This window comes from Oryzias latipes, chromosome 10 (assembly GCF_002234675.1).
Source record: "Oryzias latipes chromosome 10, ASM223467v1".
In the NCBI taxonomy this organism is placed as follows: Eukaryota; Metazoa; Chordata; class Actinopteri; order Beloniformes; family Adrianichthyidae; genus Oryzias; species Oryzias latipes.
This window is the reverse complement of record NC_019868.2, coordinates 18901808-18929584: the sequence shown is the minus strand read 5'-3', so window position 1 is coordinate 18929584 and position 27777 is coordinate 18901808. Positions and strand designations below refer to the sequence as shown.

Below are 27777 nucleotides of genomic sequence, written 5' to 3'. Positions count from 1 at the left end.
AACAGTAAAAGTGCAGATTTTTAATCCGTTTCAGATTCTGATCATGAAAGACTCAACATTATGCACATTCTAGTTCTCTCAATTCCAACTACATGGCTGCATCAGGTGTTTTATGACTAATACAACTATTGAAACATTGGATTTTAAAGCAGAACGTGCTTTATTGCTTTGGCTGGTTCCTTGAGTGGGTTACAAGTTTCAAAAACTTAAAAATGTACCTTAAATGTATTTTCAGGTCATTAAAATACAGTATTGTCACATTTTCTTTTAAACTGCTTTTGCAAATCTAATGTGTATTTCAGACTTATGTTGTTTTCTTTGACATGTGTATATTTATTGTTTATGATCCTTTTCCCCAGGAGCAGGATGGAATTTAACCAAAGGGTAAAAAGCTCAAGAAATGGCTTACTAACAAAAAGTTATCATAAATGTGAGCAAAACAGACCTGAAAACTTAGAAGACACCTGGAAATTGTCTGCCAGGGTGATGCAAAAGACACTGCAATAACGAGGAACTAAGAAGCTCTTCCTTAAATACTAAAATACAAATAGATAATTGGAAGCATCTGTAATTTCTCTGAGAGCTCACGAGGGTGGAAGGCACCACAGCTAACTTGCACACAACAAATCAAAAGTGAACCCAGAACAAAGAAACTAGGGCTAATCCATGACGTTAATCCTTTGATTCTCACAGCAGCTTTCCAACTGAAAAAAAAATCCATCCCAAGTGTGCTCCTTATGAGTAATTATTCTATTAACTTTAAAGAAACTACAATTAAAGTCATTTTCTAATCACCTAATTACAATCAAACTCACTCTGACAAAAAACACATTCTTATTCATTTAAAGCAATAAAGCCTACAACCCACTTTATTTTAGTTGGTGTTTTTTAATGACTGTAAAAGTCCCGACTGGACACAGGAAGGCGCCATTTACAAGCGCAGAAGTGATTATCTGACTGTAATGAGGACAGAACCGAGAATCAAACCAGCCACTGGAAGAAAAAAAGTACCAGTGTCTCTGCTGAAACTGAGTCAGAGTACGAGGTTTTATCAGTTTTTTCCCATCTATGTTTATTTTTATGACTTCAAACACTATATATATATATATATATATATATATATATATATATATATATATATATATATATATATATATATATATATATATATATATATATATATATATATATATATATATATATATATATATATATATACATATGTGTGAGAGGGGTGTCTCCTGTCATATTTCCATTACGCGCAGTGAGCGCTCCTCCACTCCTCTCCTGTCACAATGAAGCAGCGCGTAGCACTAGGAGTCTCTCTGACTGATGATGACGATTGGACGACGAACCGCGCACGCACGGATTTTTGTAGACTTTAACAACTTCTAATTAAACACTCGACTTCACATGTGTGTCTAAAGTGCTCTCGTGCTCACATCAGCATGTCACGACTCGCGTCACGGCGCTGTTCCGCGCGCAGGGGAGTGCAGCGTTCCAAAAGTTCAAGACTCCCTCGTGTCAATCGCTTTTAATTTTTTTTTTTACTTCCTCCTTTTCATTGCTTTGAGCTTCTCCCTTTGTTGGATGATTTTTCCTCAACTGAACACGGGAATGTCTCTTCCCATCATGGCCGCTGCACCCTGAGGGGAGATGGATTTGGAGGTGAAGGATGTGAACTGCTCCAGGAATGAGAGCGGCTGCCAGCTCAGCGATTCTTCCGGCGGAGTGTCCACTGCGCTGGCCAGCGTTCTGATCTTCACCATCGTGGTCGACATCCTGGGCAACGTGCTCGTCATCATGTCAGTGTACAGGAACAAAAAGCTCAGGAATGCAGGTAAGACTCAGAGATGGACACAAGTTTGCGCACAGAAACGACGACTTGGCAGTTTCTGAATTAAAATGCGCACTTTAATGGTAAAAAAAAAGAAAAGAAATCAAAGCCTTTATTTGATCAAATAAACAGTTCACTTTATGTTTTATAACTTCATTTCTTTACTAAAAAGGGAGTAAAAGCAACTTTCCTTCATAACTTCTTAAAACCCAACAGAATGTGTCCCAATCTCCGTCTACTGTGACCTACAAGCCCAGCAGACTAAGTTTGATGGCTTTGCACAACAATGCATGCCTGCCTTCATATCTCTCTATAAATAATAACACTCTCTTCGATCTGGCTTTACCCTTGGTTTCACCATCCCAGATAAATCACACCCCTCCTTATATCATGAGCCACAGTGTCCCACAGCAGAGAAGGTGAGAGGCTCTGCTGTAGCTCATGTGTCCTTCTGTAAATCTTTTATGTGGAACTCAGCCTTGTATTTCATTCACTTACATTTGTGTTCTTCCGACATGAGAGTGGAGGAAATTTAGGAGTTATCAAACCGCCGTTTGGTTTATTTTGAAGTGCCTGGCTCCTCCAATAGGGGCATTCTTCTTCTTTTTTATGTAAAAAAAAAAACTTAATTAAAACATGCATAAACATTTTTCTGAAAAAAGAATTTGTCAAAACTTTTCTAAGCTCCTAAAATAACTTGAAACATAAATTATTTTAATTTATCATTTAACTAGGAACGTTTCACTGAGATCTGCAGATCTCTTTTTCAAGGCAAATTATTACACAATCAAACACATTTTATGCAATTAAAACAGTAAATAAAATTAAATGTGAGTGAATTAATTTCCAGATCCTTCAGAATAGCACCAAACTGTGACAAAGTTGTGTTTTCCTTTGCAGAGAATTCCTGTCCATAGGTACCCAATAGAGAAAGGCCATCTTCAATAGTGTCAAATTAGAAAAGACCTTAGCTAAACTTTTTGTCAGTTTTAGTCAATAACATTTATGAACAACCAGATCTTCAAATCCCTAAAAATACAAACACAGTTAAATGCATTAAAGACCCACTTCAATGCAAATTGTGTTTTTAAAATGTTCTTGTGGCATTTTTCTCACTGTTGAGGACTTATTTAAAGAAAATTATGTTTAAAATTGTATTTCAGAGTCTTTCTTTATTCAGGCTGTTGTGAATCAGGAGTAGACAAAAACATTTTGGTTTATAAAGCTTGTAGTTGCTATCTAAAATCTACAATGAGCGGTTCACAAGCCCCATGCTCTGCTCCATTCTGATGTATCCACTTGCAGACGACAAGATCTGTGTACGTCTTTGTTATTCGGCTGGCTAACTTCAATATTGCTCACCATTTTTGTTGCACCAGTTATGTTGGGTTGGGGTTGTGGGGGGCTGTAGGCTAGTGGGAGCGAGTGTAAATGAAGGTATTCTCACTCCATGCCAAGGGTCCCGCAGACAACCCAGAAGCAAATTTCCAATGAACTACTGCCGCTCTGCAGAAACGTGGACAGAGGTTTTTAGCTTAGGATAAAAACAGCATAATCCTAATTAAAAGACTACTGGGAACACTTTTAAAATAGATCAAAAGATTATTAGAGTGGGACTCAAGCAAGGTTTGTGTCATAAGCAGACTGAGAAATCACCTCCTCTGTTGTGGAAAGTCATCAAAGCAGTCGTGATCCATTTCTCTCTGAGAATAATAATGGAAATAGGCAGAAATGGCCACTTTTTTCTACTAGTTTGTATTGATGGCCCCTTTCCTCTGAGGCGATTGACGAGGCGACAAATCTCATCTCAGAATAATCACGTCTGGTCTCTGCAGGGGTCAAGGAGTTTTCACATCTCTGGAGGGGATTTCTGTAACAAACTGCTCCCTGAGAACAGGAATCTGGTCATCTCTGCTTCGTGTTTAACAGCTGTATGCTATTATTTATGCTCCACCATAAAAAGCTGGCATTAATATGATGATGTATTTAAGGCCGAGGAGTTGTTTGGTATCCACATCCACGATTAGCAACAAAAATGAATAAATACCAAGATAAGAGGGGCCATTCATAAAATAGTCTTGATTAATAAAATATATGAGCGCCTTACAGGGTTTCCTTCTCCAGAGACAGCTGCAAAACACATAATGAATATTTTGTTCTCTAATCACAAGAAACTGAATCTCACGTTGCATTAACCCATTACTCCTTGATATGAAGAAATTTGGGTCAATTTTACATTTGCAAATGAAGGTGTGAGGAAATCTGTTAATTTAATTGTTTTTCTTTCAATTTCAAGTTTGAAAACACTTTTTTTTTTCTAGCCTCAGGTCTGAATAAGTTAATTGTTTTGCATCCCATGATTTTGCTTCCTAAAAGGAAAAGAGCACGGCAGCATGTTTTGAGAAAAGTCTCCCGGGCTGAAACTCTGATCTGAGAGCTACAAGAAATGTGCATTTGATGTTGGGCAGCTTTGAACTTGTTAGGTCCCGCAGGATGACCGGTGTGCTCCGTGGTGTGGCAAACGCCGGGCAAAACCCTCCGCCCGGGCTCACGCCTCAACCGAGCAACCACAGCATCCAATGGCAGCACGTGCAGAAGGCCTGAGCGTTTGGAATAATGAGCTTTTAATGGCAATTACAAAAACTTAACATTTGTGCGTCTAATCTGCTTCGTCAAGGGCATTTTGGTGAGATGTTTAGAAGCCCTGAAAGAGTAATTAGATTTCCTGGTTTGCAAAGGTGACACAGTCCACTGGTCCCAAACAATGAGGCAGAAGGGAATGGCCTCACGTCGGTGAGCTGCGGACACTGCAGTGATTGCAGACCTCATTGTTCTCCTTCTCTAATTGGACAGACGGGTAGATCCAGTCACACAGGAGTGCTCCCGGGTGGAGGGATGTTCTTTTGGTTCACATAGTAACCTGAAGCTTCAGCAGAACCTTAAAAGCCATTCTGTTTTTTGTTTTTTGCTTTTACCCAAGTGAATTCTTAAGTGAGTAGAATTGTTACCACAGCTAACCAATCAACAATCTGCCCTCAGTTCTTAACATGCTATTTATGGATCAGGCTCACTTTGCATCAATGTTTAATTGTTGACAAAATAAAAGCATTCATTTGAGGAGCTGTCTGCCAGAAAAATCAGCTCCTGTGATGGATGGCTGTTTTCTGATGCACTCCGATGAGGATTTAAAGCCCAACAGCCATCTTTCAGAATACTAAAGGCATAAATCTTGATTCAAAGTTGGTGAAAGCCGTACTTAGAGACTGTTTTCTCCCATACCCATGCCTCTTCTAAACATTATTCAGACTGCTGCTTCGCTTCCCGACAAACACAACAGCAGGACCTTTCCACTCGGCTTCACTTCAACACACTCGCTTAGCACGCTGCTGCTTTCATGTATCCCTCAGCTCTCCACCATGACAGACCTGCACATGTGTGTGGTTCAGCTGCTCCTGCTTTAGCTAAGCGGAATGATATCAACGCCCCTACTGGAACCCTCGCTTTTCCCCCGTGCACTTTGTCAGTTTTATGAATTCTTTCAGGTGTGCAAAAGCTTATAGGATCCACAGCATTCGGCGAGCTGCAGAGGACTGCCAGTGGTCTGCTGACACTGAGAGTTTCCCACCGGGGTTAACCACACTAAAAATACACACAGAAAATGCTAAGAGTAGAGGATAAGGGGCGCAGATGGAGGAAATAAAGTCCAAAGCATTCTTATTAAACTGCCCTGACAGGAGTTTATAGGGTCTTGGAGTGTGCGAAGTAAAAGATGGACTTTGTTAAATCGTGCACTACCCCCCTCCACGATCCAGCTAGAGAAAAAATGAAGATAAAGAAAAAAAATCTGTCCAGGAGGGGAGGGCTCATTGAGTCAGTGGACGTTGTGAGTCAGACCAGAAGCCAATTTAAATTGACAGCACAGATCCATGGGGAATATCACTTAGCACACTACATTAAACATGTCTTATTCTCCTGCCAACATTGCAGATGACGTTTTGTAATATGGCAAAGGAGGCTATGTACATCATCAGATTAAGATTACCCATCCCGCTTCAATCTCATGTGGACAGTTCTTGTGAAAAATCCCATCCTCTCGCATTTCTGTGCCTGTGCTTCATCAGCACTGCACCAGAACACTTTCTTGTGTCTTGACGGTCCCATTCCTCCCAGGGCCAGTGATTCCTACTTTCCCAGACACAAGAGGCCTGATTGGAGGATGCTCTTTGACGATGACGAGCGTGTTTTTGGCCGCTCTATGTCGCAGGCCGCATCACCAAAAGGCAGCTCACGTCAGTTTAATCTGAAACTTCTCTAAATTCTCTGGCCCCTCCGATACGAGTTCATGTCGTAGTCACTACTAATTCATCAGCGCTAATGCCCTTGCTGAAAGGTTATTCTTGCCTATTTATCATAAATTGACTGAGTCGGGTCTAATCTCATTCAGGAGGTGCACTTGTAGTAAGGAGCCACGTGCTGCAGACAGCAGTGAGCGACGCCAACACTCCCACACCGTTTTCTGGTAATTCATCTTTCCTTCAAAGGTGTTTAAATATAGCCGGCTGAATCAAAGCGTAGTACAGTGTGTCACGTTTCCAGTGTGAGCGGTGAGAGTGATGGGAGACAGACTGGGTGGGAGGAGCCCCCTGAGGTGCACGTGTGCATGCAGCCGTGGAAGTCGTAAGACTGAGACTCACCCACCACTTGTCTTTTGTTGAGCTCGTTTTCACGCGTTCTCCTCATTTACCTCCTGACTCCCACATTTGTTTCCTCCTTGTGAGGTATTTTTGTCATGAAAACGAGGTTGTGAGGCAGATTTCCCTTCAAGTTTGTGAACCAGTCTGGTTGGCTAAATGATCCTGGAGACAGGGTTGGATTCGTGTGACTTGAACCTGTGTTTCATTCACCGAAAGAGGAAATACGGTGGATATGGTGGATAAATGGAATTGGTGGCTGCTGGGCCCCCTCAGGGGAACTTTGGTTGATTCGATGCATCGTTTCACTGGGTTGACGGTTTTGTGTGGGTGCAGCTCACTGAAAAATCAAATAATTAAAGAGGGGGTGTTAGGGAAGTTAAAGGCTCCATGTCAGCTGGTCCTGCCGGCCCGGAACAAATAAGCATTCAGGTTGATCTCTGCTCAGCTCACACTTTATAATAATAGCTCCGAAAGAGGTCAGCGGGCACAAAACTGTATTTGCAGGTGTGACAATTTTGTTTTGTATTAAAAGGGATGTATTTTTACATTTCTGAATGCTTGGAGGAGATGAGGATCATTGGTGGGAAATTATATTTTAGAGAGATAATGACTAGATTACTGTTTTAATGATGAATACTGGGGGGGATGGGATCTCCATTGGTGTTTTAGCACTTACCTTATCCTCCTGAAGATAAGAACAAGAGACAGGGTTCATTCAGCCACTGAGCTGTGAAGCAGGAGAACACCCTGCCCGGCAACCGGGCATGATAGCACAGAGCTGCATGGTGTTAGTGAGGAATCGAACCTCTGCACAATAACAAATGCACACAGTGAGTTCTGGAAGCGTCACAAATGCAGTCTGACAGATTTGCCCACTGAGCTGACTCGAAGATGAAAAACAAAAGCTTTTATTTTTATCTCAGCAGACATGAGAGATGGTGGATGATGTTCTGCTGGGTTAGAAATGCAATGTTTCTGACTGCTTGGGTTGGTGGAAAAATGTGGCATCCATTTTCCTCAAGTAGAAACAAAAACAATAAAAATATATCCGCTAGATACAGTCCTAAGTTATGAATGGCACCATAGTTTCCCTAATTAAGTTCAGTTTTAAGATTCTGAGGGTTTTTTTCAGTCCCGGCACATGTAGGAGTTGTGTGGTGGAAGTTTGATAAAGTTTTGGATGTTGTTTCTCTACCTTCCCCTCTACATATGGTTTGTTCTCTTTATTGAGTGATCCTGAGCTTGGCCCCGTCATGCCTGTATGTTGCTAATTTGCAACATATTTTGGCATAACCTTTAACCGAAAAAAACACTACAGAATAACATTTTTGAAAATATATTTAGAAATGAATATTTTAGCTGTTACCTGTGCAACTGCAAAAAGCTCTCAGCTCATGTGATGTCACATGATATGATAAAGGCTGACCATGATAGAAATATCCAATTCTAATGCAATTTTTCCAAAAGTGATTTAATTCCACTAGTTTTTAGGACCTCAGTTATATAATAACTTGATTCTTCTGTTGATAAGTTGTAAAAAACTGCAACATTTGAATCCCACAAACATAGTTTTCAGATTGAAATCCCCATCTTTACATTACAATGTCATATTTCTTGTTTGGCAATCCACTGCAATTCAATTTATTTACTTTATTCCATGACATCCACGCCAGCTGCACTGCTGGGCAAACATCAGACGTCATTTCCTATCGTTTTTATGTCCTGAGTAAATCCAGCGATGTGCGAGCAATAACTTTAAGCAGAGAAGAGCAGGAACTTCCGTGGAAGGTAATCAGACATTACATTTATGTCCTGTTTATTTGTCTGTTCTGAGGATGAGGGACTGACTGTAGCAGAGCAGACAAATGCTTTGAAACAAAAACAGGGAGATCTAAGTGGTTATTGATGGAACTTTACAGAATTATTCTGTCATCTGATGAGTTAGGGCTTCATGACTGAAAGGTCAGTGTCCCAAACCCGAGGCTGCAGGAGGATTTTTAAATTGTGGAAACCTATCCCATTGGTATAGCTACCATGACAAAACTCTCAGAAATCTGTTTTTTTTAGTTGCAAACATTGAGGATCAGTATTGTTTAACGTCATGTATTTTGTTCAGGTTATGTTTAAAAGTGTACTCTTCTGTTCTCGTGATCTGATCACCATTCGGTGAACTTCATATCTTGACTTGTTGCCATTGCACTATTTTTTTTTTAGTTTTAGCTCATTTTTACATGTGTGCATCTCAAATTGTGAGTATGTTTAGTCATTTCTATGTGTGAACCAACAGGACAACCCTTTAACTTCTGGAATGAAGCTCTTTACAAAGAGCAAACTGAAGCTGGTCAGTTCACAAAGTGGCCACTAGGGGGTTGTTCTTTTAGCAGTTTTAAATTAAATCCAACTTTACATTATTAATAAATTTTAGCAAACTTAAACACAAACTTCAAACAATAACTAGAAAAGATTGAGTAAGTGTGGTGTTGTAGAACACATAAAGCAAACGGACAAAATGCTGATCATAAATAACATAAAACGTAGATTAAAAAAAATATATATATTATACTGTATTTTAGTCGCTGCTGACGCTTGGCCAGGACTCCCCTTGAAAAAGAGGTTTTTAATCTCAACGGGACTTTCCTGGTTAAATAAAGGTTAAATAAAATTCAGTGATGTTGTCCGTTTTGGTATATTCAACCACAAAGCTGGAAAAACATAAAAAAGCAGCTTGTAAGTGGGTTTGTGGCTGTTTTAAAGTTGTATTTGGGAAAAGTTACCTGATGAACTGATGTGGCTCCAGAGATTTTGGTTCTGTAACCTTTTTTTTCTTTTTCTTTTGGCCTGTCCACAAGCAAAGCAAACAGATATAATCTGAAATCCTCTTGTGTTTGACAAATTTTACTGTTACAATAAGGGGGTATTGAATCTTCAGACACACAAGGTGTATATTTATATAAACTTCTTTTGTATTTAAGGCTGAACTTTATTTATATTAATTATATTTGTAAACATTTCTTGTTGGACATGATAGAAAAGAGAAGAGAGAAGATGAGAGTGGGATGCTAGATGGGGGATAAGGGCAGAAAAGAAAAATGTATTTAGTTTGTCTGATTTAACAGGAAGCCAAAAGTTTTGCTTTTGGCTTCAAAATTAAACAACATTTAATTTGGTTTTGCCTAATAACATATTCAAGTTGTTGTGTGTATTTTTTTCTAGGCCAGACCAGGTGCTTACATGGCAGACCAACCTCAAGGTCTTGTTAATGCCAGATTAGAGCTTTATTCCACATCACGAAGAGCTAAATTATAGCTAAAATCTATTATTATTTACTCTGACAGTGGTAGCTTGGTTTTAATCCTTCTTATATAAAGCGTGTTTCCCTTTTTCTGGACAGCAGGAACCTATATACTTATTTAGGGTAATTTAAGACAACTGACATCTGAGGCATGATGAGCATGTTATGTTTGTGGGAAAGAAGCCTCGGCACACAAGCAGAACTTGTGCCCATGGAGAGCAGTGGAAGAAATGCAGTTCCATGTGTTTGCATAAAAAAACCAAAAAACAACAATGATGGGATTTGCATTGCACTGAGTGTGTTTCATAAAATTATTTTATGTGTCAGATCTGGTGGGATATAATCCATTAAATGCTGACATGTTCAGCACAATAATACAGTAAAAAAAACTCAGAGGCTTTTTTTTGTAATTTTTAAACTAAACAGCAAAAACATATGCTCAACAAGATTACATGCACCTAATCTGTTTATTGTTATTTTTTACTGGGTAAGTTTATGGCTTTAAATTTGCTTTTATTGAGCTCTGGTACAGAACACCAATTAAATTGTTGTCACTGACAACAGAATACAGACCTTGTGCAGCAAAGAAAAAAAAAGTCAAACTGGGACCTTTCATTATATTTTACTGTGCTACAAAGAGTCTTGTGATTCTCTAATTTTTTTTAATATATTTATTTGAGTTCAACTGATTGATCTACTTTTGGGAAACGACTTGTTTTCAGTCAAAAACAAGATGAAAATCTTTGTTTAGTAAATAATAATAAAAATGGTCTCAGTCTGCATCAAATCTAAAAGCAGCAAATTGACGTTTATAGTTTTGTTTGAAAAGCATGATTCACATATCAAATCCTATACTACATATATTTAGACTCAAACTGCATCATTTTTACGACTCTAAGACACAAACCTCCGGACATCATAAAAACAAATATCATAAACATTTGTAGAAATTTGCAAGGTTTCTGACATCCAACTTCATTAGGGATTGGCTAACGTCATGTTTTTAAGTGCTACAAATATATCTCCTTTTTTCAATGACAGCATCATAAGAAAATTTGATTTTGAAGAAAACATTAACTTAGGAACGATAAAAGTAAAGGCAGTTACTATGTGGATTAAAATAGGTCATATTTAAAATATCATATTTTATATTTATAATTTCTTTAGGGCCTAATAAAGTTTAGGACGTTTTTGTACCAAATGTCAGCCTAAATCCCCCAAAGCAAAGTCAAAGTCTTAAACCAGGGCTGCTCATTTCTGATCCTCAAGATGTACCACCCTGACTGTTTTCTAGATCTCTAAGTCCTGCTAGCTGCTGATTAGCTCAATCCGATGTCTCCACAGTCTGATTGAATGAACACACCTGGTCCAGGTAATCAGCAGTACGCAGTGCAGGTAGAGCTGGAAGGGGTAGATCTGGAGGAGCAGGAATGAGCAGCCCTGTCTTAAACACACAATGTAATTATAAGTGACTTTACTGTCAATTTATTCATAAAAGTGTGTTTTTGACTTTTTGTCTTTGTTCTTCTGCTTAGTGTTTTCTCCAAGAATCTATTCCAGTATTTGAAGGAGATCAAAAAAAAACTAGGTGCTGCAGTTGCTTACATGTCCGCTGGAGGCAGGTTTCAGTTCAATTCCATTCACTCTACTGCTAAAAAGTTCAACTTTAAAAAATATATATTTTTTTTGTATATTTGGCAACAAACTTAACTGCTGATTTTCTGAACGTTGTTAAGTTTGGTGGAGAAAACTTCTGTCGGTCACTGAGTCCTCTGGGTGACTTACAGTTGAAACCAGAAGTTTACATACACCACATAAAAAAATACACATGTGCTTTTGTTTATCACTGTCAGACATGAAATAAAAGTAAACCTTTATAATTTACAAAATTATTTCTATTTGCTGTATGTCAGAGTAATGAGACTAGGGTCTTTTTAGACACTTTTTTAGTACTTTTATCAAAGTCAAATGTTTACGGACATTTAATTAGCATTTGGTACAATTGCCTTTAAACTGCAATACTAAGATCAACCATCTGGGGTATCATTCCACAAGCTTCTCACAAGATTTGGTAGGAATTTTGTCCAATTCCTACAGACAGAGCTGGTGTAACTGAGCCAAGTTTGTAGGTTGCCTTGCATGTACACGCCTTTCAGCTCTGACCATAAATGTTCAACAGGATTTAGATCCAGGCTCTGTGATGGCCACTCCAAAACATTGACTTTGTTACCCTTAAGCCACTATGTAACCAGTTTGGCAGTATGCTTTGGGTCATTGTCCATTTGGAAGATCCATTTGTGCCCTAGCTTCAACTTTCTGGCTGATGTCTTCAGAAGTTGCTTTAATATTTCTACAAACTGTTCTTTCCTCATGATGCCATCTATTTTGTGAAGTGCAGCAGTCCTTCCAGCAGCAGAACAACCCCACAACATGATGCCCCCCCCATGTTTTGGGAGTTGGGTTGCTGTTCCGTGGCCTGCAGGCTTCCCCCTTTTTTCCTCCAAACATTATGATGGTCAATGTTGCCAGACCTACAATGTCTCCAAATATTAAAGTCTTTGTCCTTGTGTGCATTAGCAAACTTTAATCTGCCTTTTTTGTGTTTCTGTTTGAGTAATAGCGTCTTCCTGGCCTTTCAGCCCATGTCTGTACAGTACTCCTTTCACTGTTGATAATGACACATTGTTACCATCTTCAGCCAGCATCTTCACATCTTTTGCCTTCGTTCTTGGGTTGTTCCATCTAGACATATCGGACCAAAGTACTTTCATCTCTGGGACACAGAACCTCCTTCCTGAGCGGATACGATGGCTGGACGTTTGTCTGAACAGATGAACGTGGAAACTTCAGGCCTCTGGAAATTGCACCCAAAGATGAACCAGACTTGTGCCAATCCACAATTATCTTCCTAATATCTTGACTGATTTTTTTATTTGACTTTCACATGATGTTTTACATACAAACAAGTCTGTTTTAAATGTGTTCACATGTGTGTTTTTAACTAACTCAAATGCTGTCAAAAAACGTATCAGAGACTTCTGAAGAGATTACATCATCATCTGGGGTTTCCCAAACTGTTTAAAGGCATTATGATCTTAGTGTATGTAAACCTTTGACTTAGCAAGTAGAAAAATTGAAATTGTAATTCACTTTTATTTCATGTCTGACGGTGAGGAAAAAAAACTATATGAGTGTTTTTATGTGGTGCATGTAAACCTCTGGTTTCAACTGTATTGCTTTAGTTTGCATCTGTAAATGGTTTCTCTTGCAATCTTAATAAATGTGCACTTAGTTTTAGTTTGTTTCCTACATGCTGTTTTTTTTTAGTGTGTCTCCTTTTAGTCTATAAAAATTCATAATTTCCATTTGTTAGACCTTTTTGTGTTTCACATCATTCATTATGCCTTTCAATTTGGGTTGTTTAGGGTTAAATTCCTATTTTGTAGTTTGTTTAATCCAATATTTAAGGTTTTTGAAAACCTGCTATTGGTCTCAAAACACTTCACTACTGCTGACAATCATGCCCACATTCAAGGAGGAATAAATGGTGGAACATTTGAGTTTGGACACAAATATGGGATTGTTCGATCAGGAGACTTTCACGGAAAAAATGCCCAAGAGACAAAAATACATATGTGGAGCATTCTTGGAAATGTCGTCAATAGAAAAAAAAGGGACGTATCACCAAGACTTGTAGCAAAAGAGCATTGACCTGGATCGAGAGTGGTGCAGTGGTGAGAATAAATAAAAGTCTTATCAAGAAAAGCCTCAGTGCACAGGGAAGCTTACTGTCATATCTTTAGCAATTAAACATCAAAATGTGTCTGGCGGTACGCTATTACTGGGGTAGATGCGCATTACTCAGAGCCTGCTGCTGTGATGTGTGATGTGATGCGTGGTGCAAAAAGATTTCCTTCCTTAATGTTGGTTATCAGATCATAAATTCATCGTTAATTGACAGATTCTGGATAAATTCTAACCAAGTTTGACCCAAATGTGCAAAAAAAAAAATGGCTAAAAAGTGTTATTATACTGAAAGAGAGATGGCCAAATGGATATTTTAAATAAAATAGCCGAAGACCCACGCCAAAGAAAATTGTGTTTTTGGTGTTTTTAACATGTTCTTTTGTTTTTAACATGATCTCTCAACATCCTAATTTTTCTGATGATGGAAGACATATTTAGATAAAATTAAGCCTAAAATTGCATTTCAGAGTGTTTTTTATTTAAATAATTGGGAAACAGGAGCAGATGAAAAAAAGTTTGAAACTACGCTGGTCAGGGCACAAGTTCCCTGCCCTGTTCGTTCTGATGCATCCAGTTGTAAACAAACAGATCTATGTACGTCTTTGTTGCACTGCTAATGTTGGAATGGGAGGTGGGAGAGACTGTAGGCTAGCAGAAAAGCATGTAAACAGAGATCACTCAGTTATGGGTGATGGGAAAGGGGGCAGTGTTGCTCAATGACAGCAGTACCACCCACAACACATAGTTTTTTTTATATTGGCCTAAATTTGGCATAACCATAAAAGACCACTGGGAAGGCTTTTGCAATAGCTCAAAGATGATCCGAAAGAGTCTTAAAAAAATTCATGTTGCCTGCATGCACTTTTCTTTAAGGTCTTGTTATGTTTGCCTATTTTACTTTCAATTCTCTCATTTGCTTAGGTAACATCTTCGTGGTGAGCTTGTCTGTGGCAGACCTGGTGGTGGCACTGTACCCATACCCTCTGGTCTTGACCGCAATCTTCCACAATGACTGGACAATGGGCGACCTGCACTGTCAGGCCAGTGGCTTCATCATGGGCATCAGCGTCATTGGCTCCATTTTCAACATCACTGCCATTGCCATCAACCGCTACTGCTACATCTGCCACAGCCTGCACTACGATCGGCTGTACAGCGTGAGGAACACCTGCTGTTACCTCGGCCTCACCTGGCTGCTCACTGCTATCGCCACAGTGCCAAACTTCTTCGTGGGCTCGCTACAGTACGACCCTCGGATTTACTCCTGTACCTTTGCACAGACAGTCAGCTCATACTACACCATTTCGGTGGTGGTGATTCACTTTTTGATCCCTCTGCTTGTTGTGTCCTACTGCTACATGAGGATATGGGTGCTGGTGATTAAGGTGAAGCATCGGGTCAAACCTGAGCAAAGGACCAGACTGAAACCCAGCGATGTGAGGAACTTCCTGACTATGTTTATGGTCTTTGTCTTATTTGCTGTGTGCTGGGCGCCGCTGAACCTCATAGGCCTGGCCGTGGCAATAAACCCTGTGAAAGTCGCCCCCAATATACCGGAGTGGCTTTTTGTCACAAGCTACTTCATGGCTTACTTCAACAGCTGCCTCAATGCCATCATATATGGATTACTAAACCAAAACTTCCGCAAAGAATACAAAACCATCCTCCTTGCTCTTTGCGTGCCGCGTTTGTTGATCATGGAGACCTCCAGGTGTGCCACAGAGGGACTAAAGAGCAAACCTTCACCTGCTGTAACAAACAACAATGTAGCAGAGATCAATGTATAAAGTTATATGTAACTGGGTCAGTGGATGTGGTTCCCCAGTGCCTTTTCATTGCAATTATTTTCTTGTAAACTCAGGTTTCACCTCAGCATACTCCCTCTCAGCTTGTCTCTCAGTCATCCAAAGCTCTCCCAGGTTTCTGACACACGACAAAGAGTTTGCCAAATTTATACTTAATGTACTCTTTATTCCCCAAATCCTCCATGGGACACCGGACCATGGGAAGAAATGCAAGCATCATTGGAAGTCATGTACACAATTTATGAACTTTGAGCTTATAGAAAGTTCCCTCTGGTGAGGCATTTTATTCTCCAAGGAGGGAAAGTTCTTTTGGACTCCTTTCTTGACACGACCCAAATTGGAAATTGCCAACAAATCCACTCGCATCCTTCCTTCCCTGTACTTTGTGTTCCACCATCACTGCCTCTCTGCACTGTATTTCAGTGGAAGAGGTGCTACAAGAGGTCCAGAGATTTAAAAGATTTATATATATATATATATATAGAACAGCACTCAGCTTTCAATATGATTTCACTGAATCCTCATATTCATCATCCAAAATATCTATACTGTCTGTTTTTGGTGGGAGACACTCATGTGTACATCCGTCGCACGGGGATGAGTCACTGCCTCTTTCCACAAGTCAAATATTAGTTAGACAAGAACTGTAAAAATAAACGTTATTATAATGCTTATGTGCATCTGTCCTCCTATATGCATTATCAATGAAATGATCTTTAGATAAAAGTACTCTCAAATTTGTTTTTTTCCAGCTTGTCTTCTGAGCACTTATGCCCGTCTGAAAAACTTTACATTTTGGAGTTTGTTGGTTTAAAATCAGCAAATATGATTTAAAAATGAGCAGGAAGTGTAAAAAGAGTAAGAACAGATGAAGAACAAAGCCAGCTCTCTCGTTTATTAAATGCCTGGGAGACATGATATGCATCAAGAGCCAGAGAGATGTAATTCTTGATAATGCAGGAGTGCTTGAGCTCATGTCACCCTATCCGGGATGAGCTTTGACAGCCTCCCAGCAGAGATTCCTTTCTACAAACAAACTATGAGCACTTTGCTACCCCGGGGTGGGGGCTTCAAGATCATCACAGTGACACATTCTTAATTTAATGCACTGTTGCTGGTATTCTTAAGGAGATTGCATATTTGAAACAACTCATTCATAATCTAAAACATCTCCGAGCGTATCAGATTCACTGCCCGGGTTTCCTATTCTGCTTGCTTTAGACGGAACACACAGGCCAAGGCTGAATCGAATTAAACAAGTGTAAGAAATGGAAGGAATTCGGTGTGTTTGCACAAAACCAAGTGCCTTCAACTTGCAAAGTTGTTAATAGCACTAAACGGTTCAGTTGTGTTCCTTTCAAAACGCCGCCTGTGATGTGGAAGAGTGAAGCGGCCCACATGGCAGTGCAAGGTCACCCACAGGTGAGCGGCTAAAGCAGCTCCAGGGAAAACAGCAGCTTCGTCTGCCAGTCTGAAGTCACACACAGATAAGACATTCTTCCTCCTGCTCATCACCTACCACTATATTATATCTCTATTTCTTGCTTTTTATTTTTGCTCTCTATTTCCCTGCTGGTCTCCTGCGGCACCTCACTCCCCTAGCTGAGAAGTTTACCTACGATTTCTGCTGGAGCACACAAAGGGGAAAAGGTCAGTCTATGAATATCTCACTTAGTTGAAGAAGGTGAAATAATGCCAACAACCAAGAAAAAAAACGGAAATATAAAGTCACACGGCTGGCAATCTAAGTACCCATCACTATCATCTGATAACTTCTGGGAACAACCAGTGATGTTTCAGAGGTTTTGTTGCAGCCTGCAGATATTCTAATAACAGATAACGGACACAAGATTTTCTCTTCTTTTAGGAGAAAACAAATACCCATAGAAAAAAATAAAATTATACAATTAATTTAATTAAAGGCCATGTCACACAGCCACTACATACATTTGACCCATATTGAAAGGATGAAAAATACATGAAAATACGTGGAAAAAGTGAGAAATGTTGTGGTCTGTACCTGAAATTTTCACAGATGTATCTGCGAAAACCCCGGAGGAAGTACGAATAAATCACGCAAAGAACACGTAAACCAACATAAAATATGAACCATACGTATTTATTGACCTATTTATGTGGAATTCGTTAGTGATTTGTGCCTGAGTTATGTAATTTGAACGGGATATATGCATCATATAAGCAATATAAAAGTTATACATCAGTGGTACATGCGTGAAAATCCCATTAGACATACGTGTACATATGTGGAAAAAAATCACGCACAGTTGCGTATGATTTACGCATTTATTGTATGTGAACTAGCTAAAATACAAGAAAACTGCATAATTTTGTCCAGCTCAAAAAATGTATGTAGTGGCTTTGTGACACGGCCTTAAATTCGATGTGTGAAACACAGGCCACCAAACCGCAGTAAGGGGAAATTTTAATATACATCACTCATAAAAATGAATTCTTCTGGGTAGGTTTGTTCTTTTTATCAAACTAATTCTGATTGTCAGAATTGAGTTTATTGCTTACAAAAAACAACTTCCCAAAAATAGGGAGGACAATTTGTTAACCACAGGGATTTCAGCTGTAGGTTTCTGCAGACACTTTTTCAAGTTTTGCTAAAGAACACTTTATTTATGCTATGTGGCATAAATCATGACTTTTTATTTCAGTGACCAAGGTGAATCTGTTTTCCTCTGAGGAAGGGTTTGCCTCTTTCCGATTCCTGCTACAGCATGTTAAGCTCTCAAAATAAGAGAAATTATAATTCTTTTTCACATGATAAAAAAAATAATGCCTCATTCCCGTGGAACTTTGCATTTGTTGTTTTTTTTTTCATTTAATGGGGATTCTGAACTCTGCTGCAAATGTGGTTAACAGGAAAACAAATGAGCAATGAGACATTATCCGGCCCAACGCAAGCACGCCGTGATGGTTTTTTGCCCTCTGGATCAGGCTTGACTGAACTCCTCTTTTTACAGGAATTTTCTGCAACTCTCGCACATCATTGCCTTTTACAGCTGTGGGGTCTCACTGTGTGCCTGCTGCCACAACATCAAGTCTCTTAATGGATTTGTACATCTCGTTTAGCAGCGCTTGTGCTCTCATGCATGTGATGCGTTCCTACATGTCCTGAAAGGCCGTGGGTCACGGCACTACCTGGAGGTTTTAGGTATTCTGAGTTAAAGTGGGGCAACTTGGGCCAAAAATGACAAATAACAGGGATTATTTCACTATATTTAGATTGAAGTTAAATATTCAAGAGGGAAGTTATTGATTAATGTCAATTTTTTTCCCACGCTCCTTGCCTTTGTTTGGAGGGGAGTGAAGGGAGGTTCAGGAAGCAGGGGGGAACAGAAAAGTACAACTTATTGCACAAAATTGCGGGAAGGACTTAAATTAGAACAATCTAGTGGAAACCACCAACAAAAACAAACACAAAAAGTGAACAAGAGTAAGAACAGATAGTAAAGCAACCAGTTGGACTGAGAAAAAACAGAAAGTTATGAAACTACCCTGAAGCACAAATTCCAAGTTACTTGTTAAATAGATGATAAAGAAGCCAGCCGATATGAAACTGATTTAAATACAAAAAGAATAAAGGTCTTTGATGTGATTCTGTCATATCGTTCTTCGTTTTTCCAGATTAAAAAAAGTTGAAAATCTTTTCTTATAATTAGGGATGACAGCACAGGAAAAACAAATAACACCCCCCCCCCCCCCCCCCCTCCACAATGAATATTGTTATTTACTCCCTTGTCTTCTGCAATCACCCTCCTGCCCTCATTTTTATCAGCAGGTGTTCCAATTTATCCTCACTAAAAAAGTAAGCAGACTCTGTTCTGAATGTTTAGGCTGCAGGGACTTAAAATGACATCATTTATTGTAAAAGGATGGTCTACTCTAGTGTCAAGTGTTTTGAATCATCTTTACGTAAATGGGAAGAAGGATGTACAGTATATGTTTCATTCCTAATCATTCCCAGAATTACCATTGCAGCTGTTTCTAAGCTGTTATCCAAAATATGCAACTTGAAATTTCAGTGTGAGTTTCTATTGAAATACACAAAAACATTTGGTGGAAACATGGCTCAAGAGATCTTTTATTTAAAATTTGATAAATATTTGAATTAAAGTATAAAAGGTTGCACATCACTTCAACACTACAACAGTGAGATGGTGTTAGGGGTGTGACTTTATGCTGTAAATGTGCTTATGTTGTGTTTTAAGTGTTACATGATCAACACCTAATTTACAAATTAATAAACCTAACTAAATATGTTCCAGTTAACACTGAACTGATGACAAAACTGAGAAGTTTAAAAAAAGATTCACGCTTACATAATTTTTTAATTGAGCTATTTATTTCTGTGCAAAACTTTATGAAAAAAGAAGTGGTGCAGTATTGTTATGTTTGTCTTTGTAAAAAGTAAAATTAAAAACTGATAAATTCATAATTGTAAACAATTTTTGTGATTTTTTTAAATTATTTTTGGCATTTTGTGTTCATTTCTTTATGGGTGTAGGCCTTTAAGAACCATGCAAATCCATGTTTTAATGCCTAAATGTACTTTTTCCTGGTCCCACACATCTATGCTGATAATTTGAAACCCTTTTTTTAGACTGAGACTTTCTTTACAGATCTTCATTACAACGCCATATCGTTTTAAAGGACACCTTATCCCCGGACCAAAACAACAGGTGTAGGGTGTTGAATGCTTTGTGTTTGAAATAGAACACTGAGACAGCAAAAGACATTCTTGAGGAGCCCGAAAACTATACATTGAGTTCCAGAGGTGTTTTTGCCAATAAAAGAATCCCTTTACCAAATCTTTTAATGGAGGGAACATGTTTTTTGTCAAATTTCACGAATGTCTTTATTAAAATGTAACCCATCAAGACTAGGGGAACACATTCATCCATCTCTATCTTTGCTTGTTATGGTTCATGATCCATTCCCAATGCAATAAGCCTTCCAATTTGTTTTCTCTGTTTTCAAAGAAAATATGTTTCAGTGTATGTAGGGATTATGCCATTTTTATTTGGGATAATTGTAGATGACCTGTTTATATGAAGAGGTCATTGTTTATTTTTACGCTTAAGCCTGCCTCTAACGGCTGTCATGACATTTCTCACCACACACACACATCCACTGTCTGTGGACTTAGCCTTAACTTATCACACATCTTCTTTTAAAAAAATGACAAAAAAGGAAAAAGAAATACTGCTAAATGTGTTGTATTCTTCTTTTGTCATTAGAATAGATCCTAAACTATACATAAAGGTATTTAAACTACTGTGGTAACACATTATTTTAAATATTTGGTTGATGATTTCTGGATAACAGGCTGGATTCTAAACATGCATCTTTAAGGAAATTTAAGGTAAAACATTTTAAATCTTTATTTTTGGCCTTTAAATGACATGCATCATAGTAATAAAAAAATGTTTTTTTTGTTTCTGTTCAAATATTTGAGAAAAAAAACAGAAACCATGGGGTGCAAAAGATCATAGGTTTGTAACTGTAACATTATAGTTGATTATGACTCACTGTGACAACATAGTTTTTAATAAAACAGATCTGAAAAATGAATGCACGGGGCATTAGATTAGTCTATTTGTTTGAGTGCAGACTCTGGATTCTACTTTCTTTAGCTGTCATGTAGTTAAAATGATTTTTAGTGAAGTTGTTTTTTCTTTCAGCTGCTCGCTGGAGGGTTTCCTCTGCGAATCACCCTGCCATTTGCACATGTGAGTTGGGTTCAGCTTTTCTAGCAGTTGCACCTCCTGACCCAACCCTCAGTTTTTTTTTCAACCGAGAGGTAAAAAACCTAGTTAGGCTGGAAAGTGCCCCCATGTGGTTGCAGAAACTTATAGCACCTAATAGTGAAAGGCAGTGTCCTTTGTTTGCATTTACTAGGTAAGACTCTGCTTAGCTTCCAAGATCATCCAAGATTGAGTGTGTCCAGGCCATAGCGTTATTCTATTCAGTTGAGTACATCCCCCTTCATCTTACCCAATCTTCTGCATCCTCCTCCCTCCCACCAACCACCTTCATGTCCTCTTTGGTCTTCTCTAGGCCTCTTTCCTTTTACTAACATAATCACTGTCTCTCCTCTCAATATGTCAAAATTTGCTCCCTTACTGTAATTTCCAAGACTTCTTCACTTCTTTTCCACTTTCCCTGTTGCTGTGGACCGTCTTTCCTCTCTGCCCTGCAACCTCTCCGTTCCACTTGAGATCCTCTAGTTTACATGCAGATACTCTGTTTGGCTGCAGCTGACCTTCATTCCTCTTCTTTCTAGAGAAACCTCCACCTCTCTAGATGTTCCTCCACCAGCTCTCTGCTCTCACTACAGAGGCATCTGCAAACATCACGGTCCACGGAGATCTAACCTCATCTGTCAGTTTGTCCATCACCACAACAAACAAAAAAAGGCTCAAAGCTGATCCTTCATGCGGTCCTCCCTCCACTTTGAATTCCTCTGTCCCACTTGCAGCACATCCCATCCCTTACAGCTCTCCAACATACTTCTCTGCCATTAGACAAAGACACAGTGCATCTCCTCTGACCTGCTATGTTCTTCTCCAGTAAATATTGTATCTGTGGTTCTATTCCTTGGAATGAAACCATAGTATCTCTCACAAATGCTCTCCTATGACCTCAGCCTAACTTCCACTACTCTATCCCATAATTTCTGTGAGTCATCAACTTTTATTCTTCTGTAGTTTCCACATACAGCATGTCGACCTTGTTCTCAAAAATGAGCTCTTCCCCTCCATTCCTTAGGCATCCTCTCACTCTCAAAGATCTTGTTAAACAATCCAGTCAGGAACTCCTCAGCCACCTCTTCTAAACACTCACATACCTCCACAGGAATGCTGCCAGGACCAACTACCGTTCCACACTTCATGTCTTCATTTCATCCTTACTGATTCTTTTACTTCCTGCACCACAACAGGGACCTCTTTCACTCAAAGCTCTCTTTCCACTTTTCCATCACACTGTAATTCAGTTTAGTTGAATTTCATTTTAAATCACTTTAATAACCTTGATTAATGAATTTATTGCTCAGTGGAAACCAACCCCACCTTCTATTATTAGATTTGACACCAAGCAGGAAGTATGAAATATTGAACTTGCTCCAAAAATCGCTATAGGCTGAAGAAAACAATTGACTCCCATGCTTAAAAAATAAATAAATCTAGACCTAAAAAAAAACCTTTGTACATCTTTGAATAAAGGACCTTTTTAGATTTGTATTGCTTTAATTCTGACAACTCTATGGGAGAACTCTTTTTATTTTGCCTTTTTGATTAGTAAGAGCTCAAATTTTGCCATAGGCCCAATAAATATGGGCATATTTTCGATTAGCAGTTGAGATGCCCAAAGGATGAAGGCAACCGAGTAAACACTTTTTTTGGTGTTCTTAATGAGCTAATGTAGAAAGATTATTAAAGGAAATGTTAAAAGTCCCTTTAAGAACATAAAGAAATATTTAGGTCGTTTACTTACATCAAGGCACTCCACACAGGAACCACAGCAACACTAATATAGCTCTATTATTAAACAAAAAGCATGTTGGTGAATACATAGATCTTAATTATATGTATGACATGGCTAATTTTCAAATTATAAGTTTAAACTTATTCTTAATTAGGCTAAATATATAGAATAACTTTGTCCCTTTGCTTTACAGTGTTGAGCACGGACATATTTTGCAACATTTTCAGACGAAAATAAGTTTTTGAAGAAAAGTGGCAAACTGAACGATGTGATTTAGAGCCAGCACCTGGTGGAAAGGAGTAATATTGGGGTCATATGGCGTTTCATGGCTGCCATTGATTGACGCAAAGACATCTGAGCGAGTGTATTCAGGAACTGGTGGTGTAGGACCCAACATGAAGGAAACCTGGCTTGGTGGTGGAAACTCAAACATTTAATAAATAAGCTTAACCATGACAAAACCATGGAAGAACTGTAAAGTTGACAAGACAGAACGGATGACCTGAGAAGGTAAAACTGAAAACCTGAGGGCAAAAGGCAAAAATGAAAACAGCTGTGGATGATCAACACAAACTGGGAGTGACTGACAACTCAAAACATGACCAGAACTAACTGAAAAACCAACAGAATCCTCACAACTTGATGTTAAATATTTTTTTTTTTATTTGTGTGAAACTTTATTAGGTCGTAAAATGAGTGGACCCCAGAAATACTCTCTGTTCAGGACTAATGAATACAAGCTTCTGGGCACAGTAACTGTCGAAAGACATGTACAATGTTGCTAAGCATCCCGGCCAGGAACCTCTACCTGAGGTCTGCAGATAAGTGAACAATTGACTCCCATATTAAAAAAAAAATCATACTTCTCTTGTTTTGGAACAAAAACAACCCCCAAAAGTACTTGAAAGGGAGAATAAAGTGGCCAATGTCCAAAAGAGAAAACCAGTTTTGTTTCAAACAAAAATAATCATCCACTCCAGGAAGTTTCATACACATGAAAATAAAATAAAAAAAAAAACATGTCAAGAAGGTAGTGTTGTCAAAAATAAAAACAATATGGACAGAATAAAAAGTGAGAAGACTGCTTAAATCTGCATAAATAGGAAACATCTCAGGTGGGAAGCAGGAGGTTGATAACCGGGAGATGCTGCAGGCGGTGAGTGATGCTGGATCATGACAAGCTCTGTGGTTTCATCCATCTTTCTCCACTCTGTTTTAAACAGGACTTGAGAAAGTTTACATAAGTAAATTCCTTAATGCTCTTACAGAAAATCTCTTTACTGAACAGCCATCAATAAATCACGAACCAAGAGAACAACTAACCAACCAAACTTCAAAGCGGACGTCAGCTGGTGTCTTTATTGGACTAATGTTTAAAAGTAGTCAAACAATATAAAGCTAACACAATATAGTAGATAATAAACAGGAAACAGTTAAGAGTGCTTGTTATTCATTGGTATAAATGTATCATAGGTTTTACAGTTAGACCAATAAATAAGAGATTTTCTCTGAACAATTTTTCACTGACAGGAAAAATGGGAACATAAACAATTATGTGCACATAAAGCCTGAAATTTATCCCACTCCAGAGAGATTTTTACAGTGACTTTACTCAACCAGCATGTTTCTTTCTAGTTGGAAGACACAGGGATCTTGCAGAAAAGAACAAAACAATATACAAGAAGAGGTATCATTGTTTAAAATTAACAAAAGTCCTCTTCTTTTATCAACATTTGATCAAAAAAGTGACTTGGTTAACATTTGCCACAGTTTTGTATTGGTGGATGTCAAATTTCAAATAAAACCCTAAAGGGAATGAAAATTGTTTGCATTACTCTGGATAAACAGTGTTGGCCCAGTGCATCTAGAAATCAAATTTCCTGTGGTCACAGTTACCTTTGACTGGTATTAGGACCAGTCAGACTCTATGCATAGGGGGTTCTTCAATCTATAATAATAATGCATTAAAACATAAAAGTTTAAATAACATACATTTTTTTCATAATTATTAATTCTTATTAAGACATTTTAAAGAGCAAAAACATAACAGTAAAGGTACTGTTATGTCTCACATGTTGCTGTGTGTTTTCAAAAAGATCATTTGCAGACAGAATAATACTTTATGTAGCAGAAACCCTTCCTGCTAATGGTGAATTTAGCAACTGTCGTGCATCTGTAGCTAAACAATGGAATCGTTTTCTACAGGTAAATATTAAAGTTTTAAAGAATCTTGGCTTAGTCAGAAAAAAACAAGCATGGCAGGTTGACCAGTGACGTTTAGGAACAAGTGTTCACTCTTCTCTATCTTGTGTGTCTCTTGTGATGGACTGGCAGCCTCATTGGGGTGTAGCCCGCCTCTTGGCCCATGACAGCTTGGATCAGCTCCAGCCTCCCAATGACCCTGAGCAGGATGAAGTGTCTGCGTAAAATGGATGGACTGGAGCTGATACTCTGACAAGCAAGGCATCTGACGACCCCCCACCGCTCCAACCATCCGCGCCTCAGACTTTCACTGCAGGATGCCACAGAAAAACAGACTAAAGCGACGCTGATGCAGTTTTCAATGACAAAAATGTAGCTTAAGGCATGCATATGCAGATGTTACATTAAAATTCTTGTAGATAATTGCAAAAATAATGAAATGCCTGTTTGCATGGAAAGCCAGGTACAGAAAAATCACTTTTTATTTCAGGGTTTTACATTTCTTAAAAGAAATTGTAAAAAAAATAAAAACAAAAAAACAAAAACATCGTCTTTGAGTCTCCAGAAGAAAAAGCAGATTAACAAATGCTTGCATTGAAAGTAAAGTAAATTTTATTTTTTTATTAAAACAACTTTAAAAAGAATAAAGGAAGCAGCATTTTTACAGCCAGAGTAGTTCATAGTTACTCTGCTGGATGTTAGATAGAAACCTCCACACTTACAGTAAACTCCATTAGCTTGGAATCTTCTTTTTGTTTTTTTCTTTGCTTATCATGTCTGATGGTGTTTTTAGTAGTAAAACTCAACAGCAGAAAGAGCTAAAAGATGGATTTTTGCTGCTTCCTGCCAGTACCCTGAGTCCACCATCCAACAAAACAGTCGTAACGAAGAGAAAAAATATGTTCAAATCACTTTTGTCTGCAGCGTGATATGATTCACAGTGACAGTTCTCAGTGTCTTCTCAGTATGTCCTGTTTTGAGGAGTTAAATGAAAAAAAAAAAGGAAATGATTACTTTGAACACGAGTTACTGGATTTCTCTGAGTGCCTCTGACTGGTCCCTCGTAAAAGTCCTTTCAAATTAAATGTGTTTGGGGCAAACCTGCTGAGAGTGAGATCAGGGAGCATAAAGCCAACTAGAGCATAAAGGGCCGCTCCACTACACTCTGCCAGGAAGACTCCAACCAGAAGCCAACTCTAAATGTAAAGATTGTGCCAGAAACACACTGAATGACTCCAGATGTAGAGTTCAAAAGAGAATTTACCCTGGAATTAAATGAATGTCAAGCACACTAAAGGCAACCTTTAAACATATAAATTATCCGCCTTTACGTCTGTTTGTAGTCTCTTAGGTACAAATATTTACAAAAGAAATGTGTGTTGGCATGAGTAAATTTTCTTTTTACTTTCCCTGAGAGGTAACAGTATTAACACTGATTTGTAATCAGTCCTTTGACATATAAGTATTGACCTTTAGTTTCTGACAGCCAATGATCATCTAATAAAATATTTTCACCTTTGAAAAATGATCTCAACTGTTTGACAGTAGTTTGGAAATGCAACAGTAAGGATCATGCAATGTAACAACTGCAATAAATAAATGAACATAACATGCAGAAATGCAATGATGTCATTAATATAGTTCACATTGCTTCTTTGTAATTTCAGTTTCTTGAATCTTACCTGGCTTGAGTGGCAGGAGTAATTTCATATTTTGTTGCATCACTCCTATATGCAGTTTGTGTAGTCTACTGCTTTTAGTCTTGAAAAGTTTCCTTCTGCACTAAAGTAACAAGAAAATTCAAAAAATCACAAACTATTTTAGAAAATATATTATAACTCCTGTAGTTTTTTCTAATGTTATTTTGTTATAACATTAGGCTCTTTTCTAGTGTAAATGCTGCTTCTGAAGGCAATGATTATTCTGTTAATTTTATTACTTACAGTCATGTTTTCTTTGAAAATGGGTTGATTAATAGCCTTCTTTTTTTTAGCACAAATTTAAACCCAAATCATAGAAGATGATATGTGAAACCACACAAGTTACACGCTGTTGAACAGCTGCTTGAAAGAATTTCAGCTAATTCTGGAAAAAGGGGAACAAATTAAAGATGTCCTCAGGACAAACAGGTTTTTTAGGGTCATTGAAGCATGAGTAGGAATTTTCACAGCCATTTTTAGAGAATGCGAGCCCTGTAAAGGCATTTTTTTTGCAAAGTGCCCCTTAACCATACCACCAGGAAAATTGAAAAATTCCAAACATTCCCTTTAAATAAAATAAAAGCATAAACACTTATTGTAACAATGCTGTGAAAACATAAAGATGAAATTTTTTATGTAAAATAAAATGTTGCTGCATTAAAGCGAGCAAAGCAAAACAAAAATAACAAGTTTATTCTTGGTTTAAAAAACGTGCTTTGAAAAAATAGCTCTTAACCATAATTATTTCAAATGAATCTCACAATGTTGCTTACTGTTTAACAACTGATTAGTAAAGCTAACACAAAAAAATACCTCATTTTTAAGCTAATTTTGGGAGTAAAATGTATTGCATTTCCATCTTTTAGGTATTCTTTTCCTATTTTTATCCTAATTCAATATCCACTGCATCGTTTTTTACCAGAGTAAAATATCTCTGGCTGATAGTTCCATGGTGGGTCTAATGGAAATCTCGCGAGACTTCATG

The 27777-nt window shown here is 38.2% G+C and overlaps 1 protein-coding gene across 1 annotated transcript; it reads left to right on the top strand.

Moving 5' to 3' along the window:
• The first annotated feature begins 1297 nt into the window (after positions 1-1297).
• LOC105357260 (melatonin receptor type 1C-like) lies at positions 1298-17259 on the top strand. The gene is made up of 2 exons (XM_023959276.1): positions 1298-1840; positions 14492-17259. Exons 1-2 carry the CDS (start codon positions 1657-1659, stop codon positions 15355-15357), a joined length of 1050 nt encoding a protein of 349 aa, XP_023815044.1. The 5' UTR covers positions 1298-1656; the 3' UTR covers positions 15358-17259.
• The last annotated feature ends 10518 nt before the right edge of the window (positions 17260-27777 follow it).

Bases quoted from the DNA above. Each gene is read 5' to 3' on its own strand.
- LOC105357260 (XM_023959276.1), top strand. From the start codon at position 1,657: ATGGATTTGGAGGTGAAGGATGTGAACTGCTCCAGGAATGAGAGCGGC. The intron at 1,841-14,491 runs GTAAGACTCAGA...TCATTTGCTTAG, and splicing joins CAAAAAGCTCAGGAATGCAG to GTAACATCTTCGTGGTGAGC.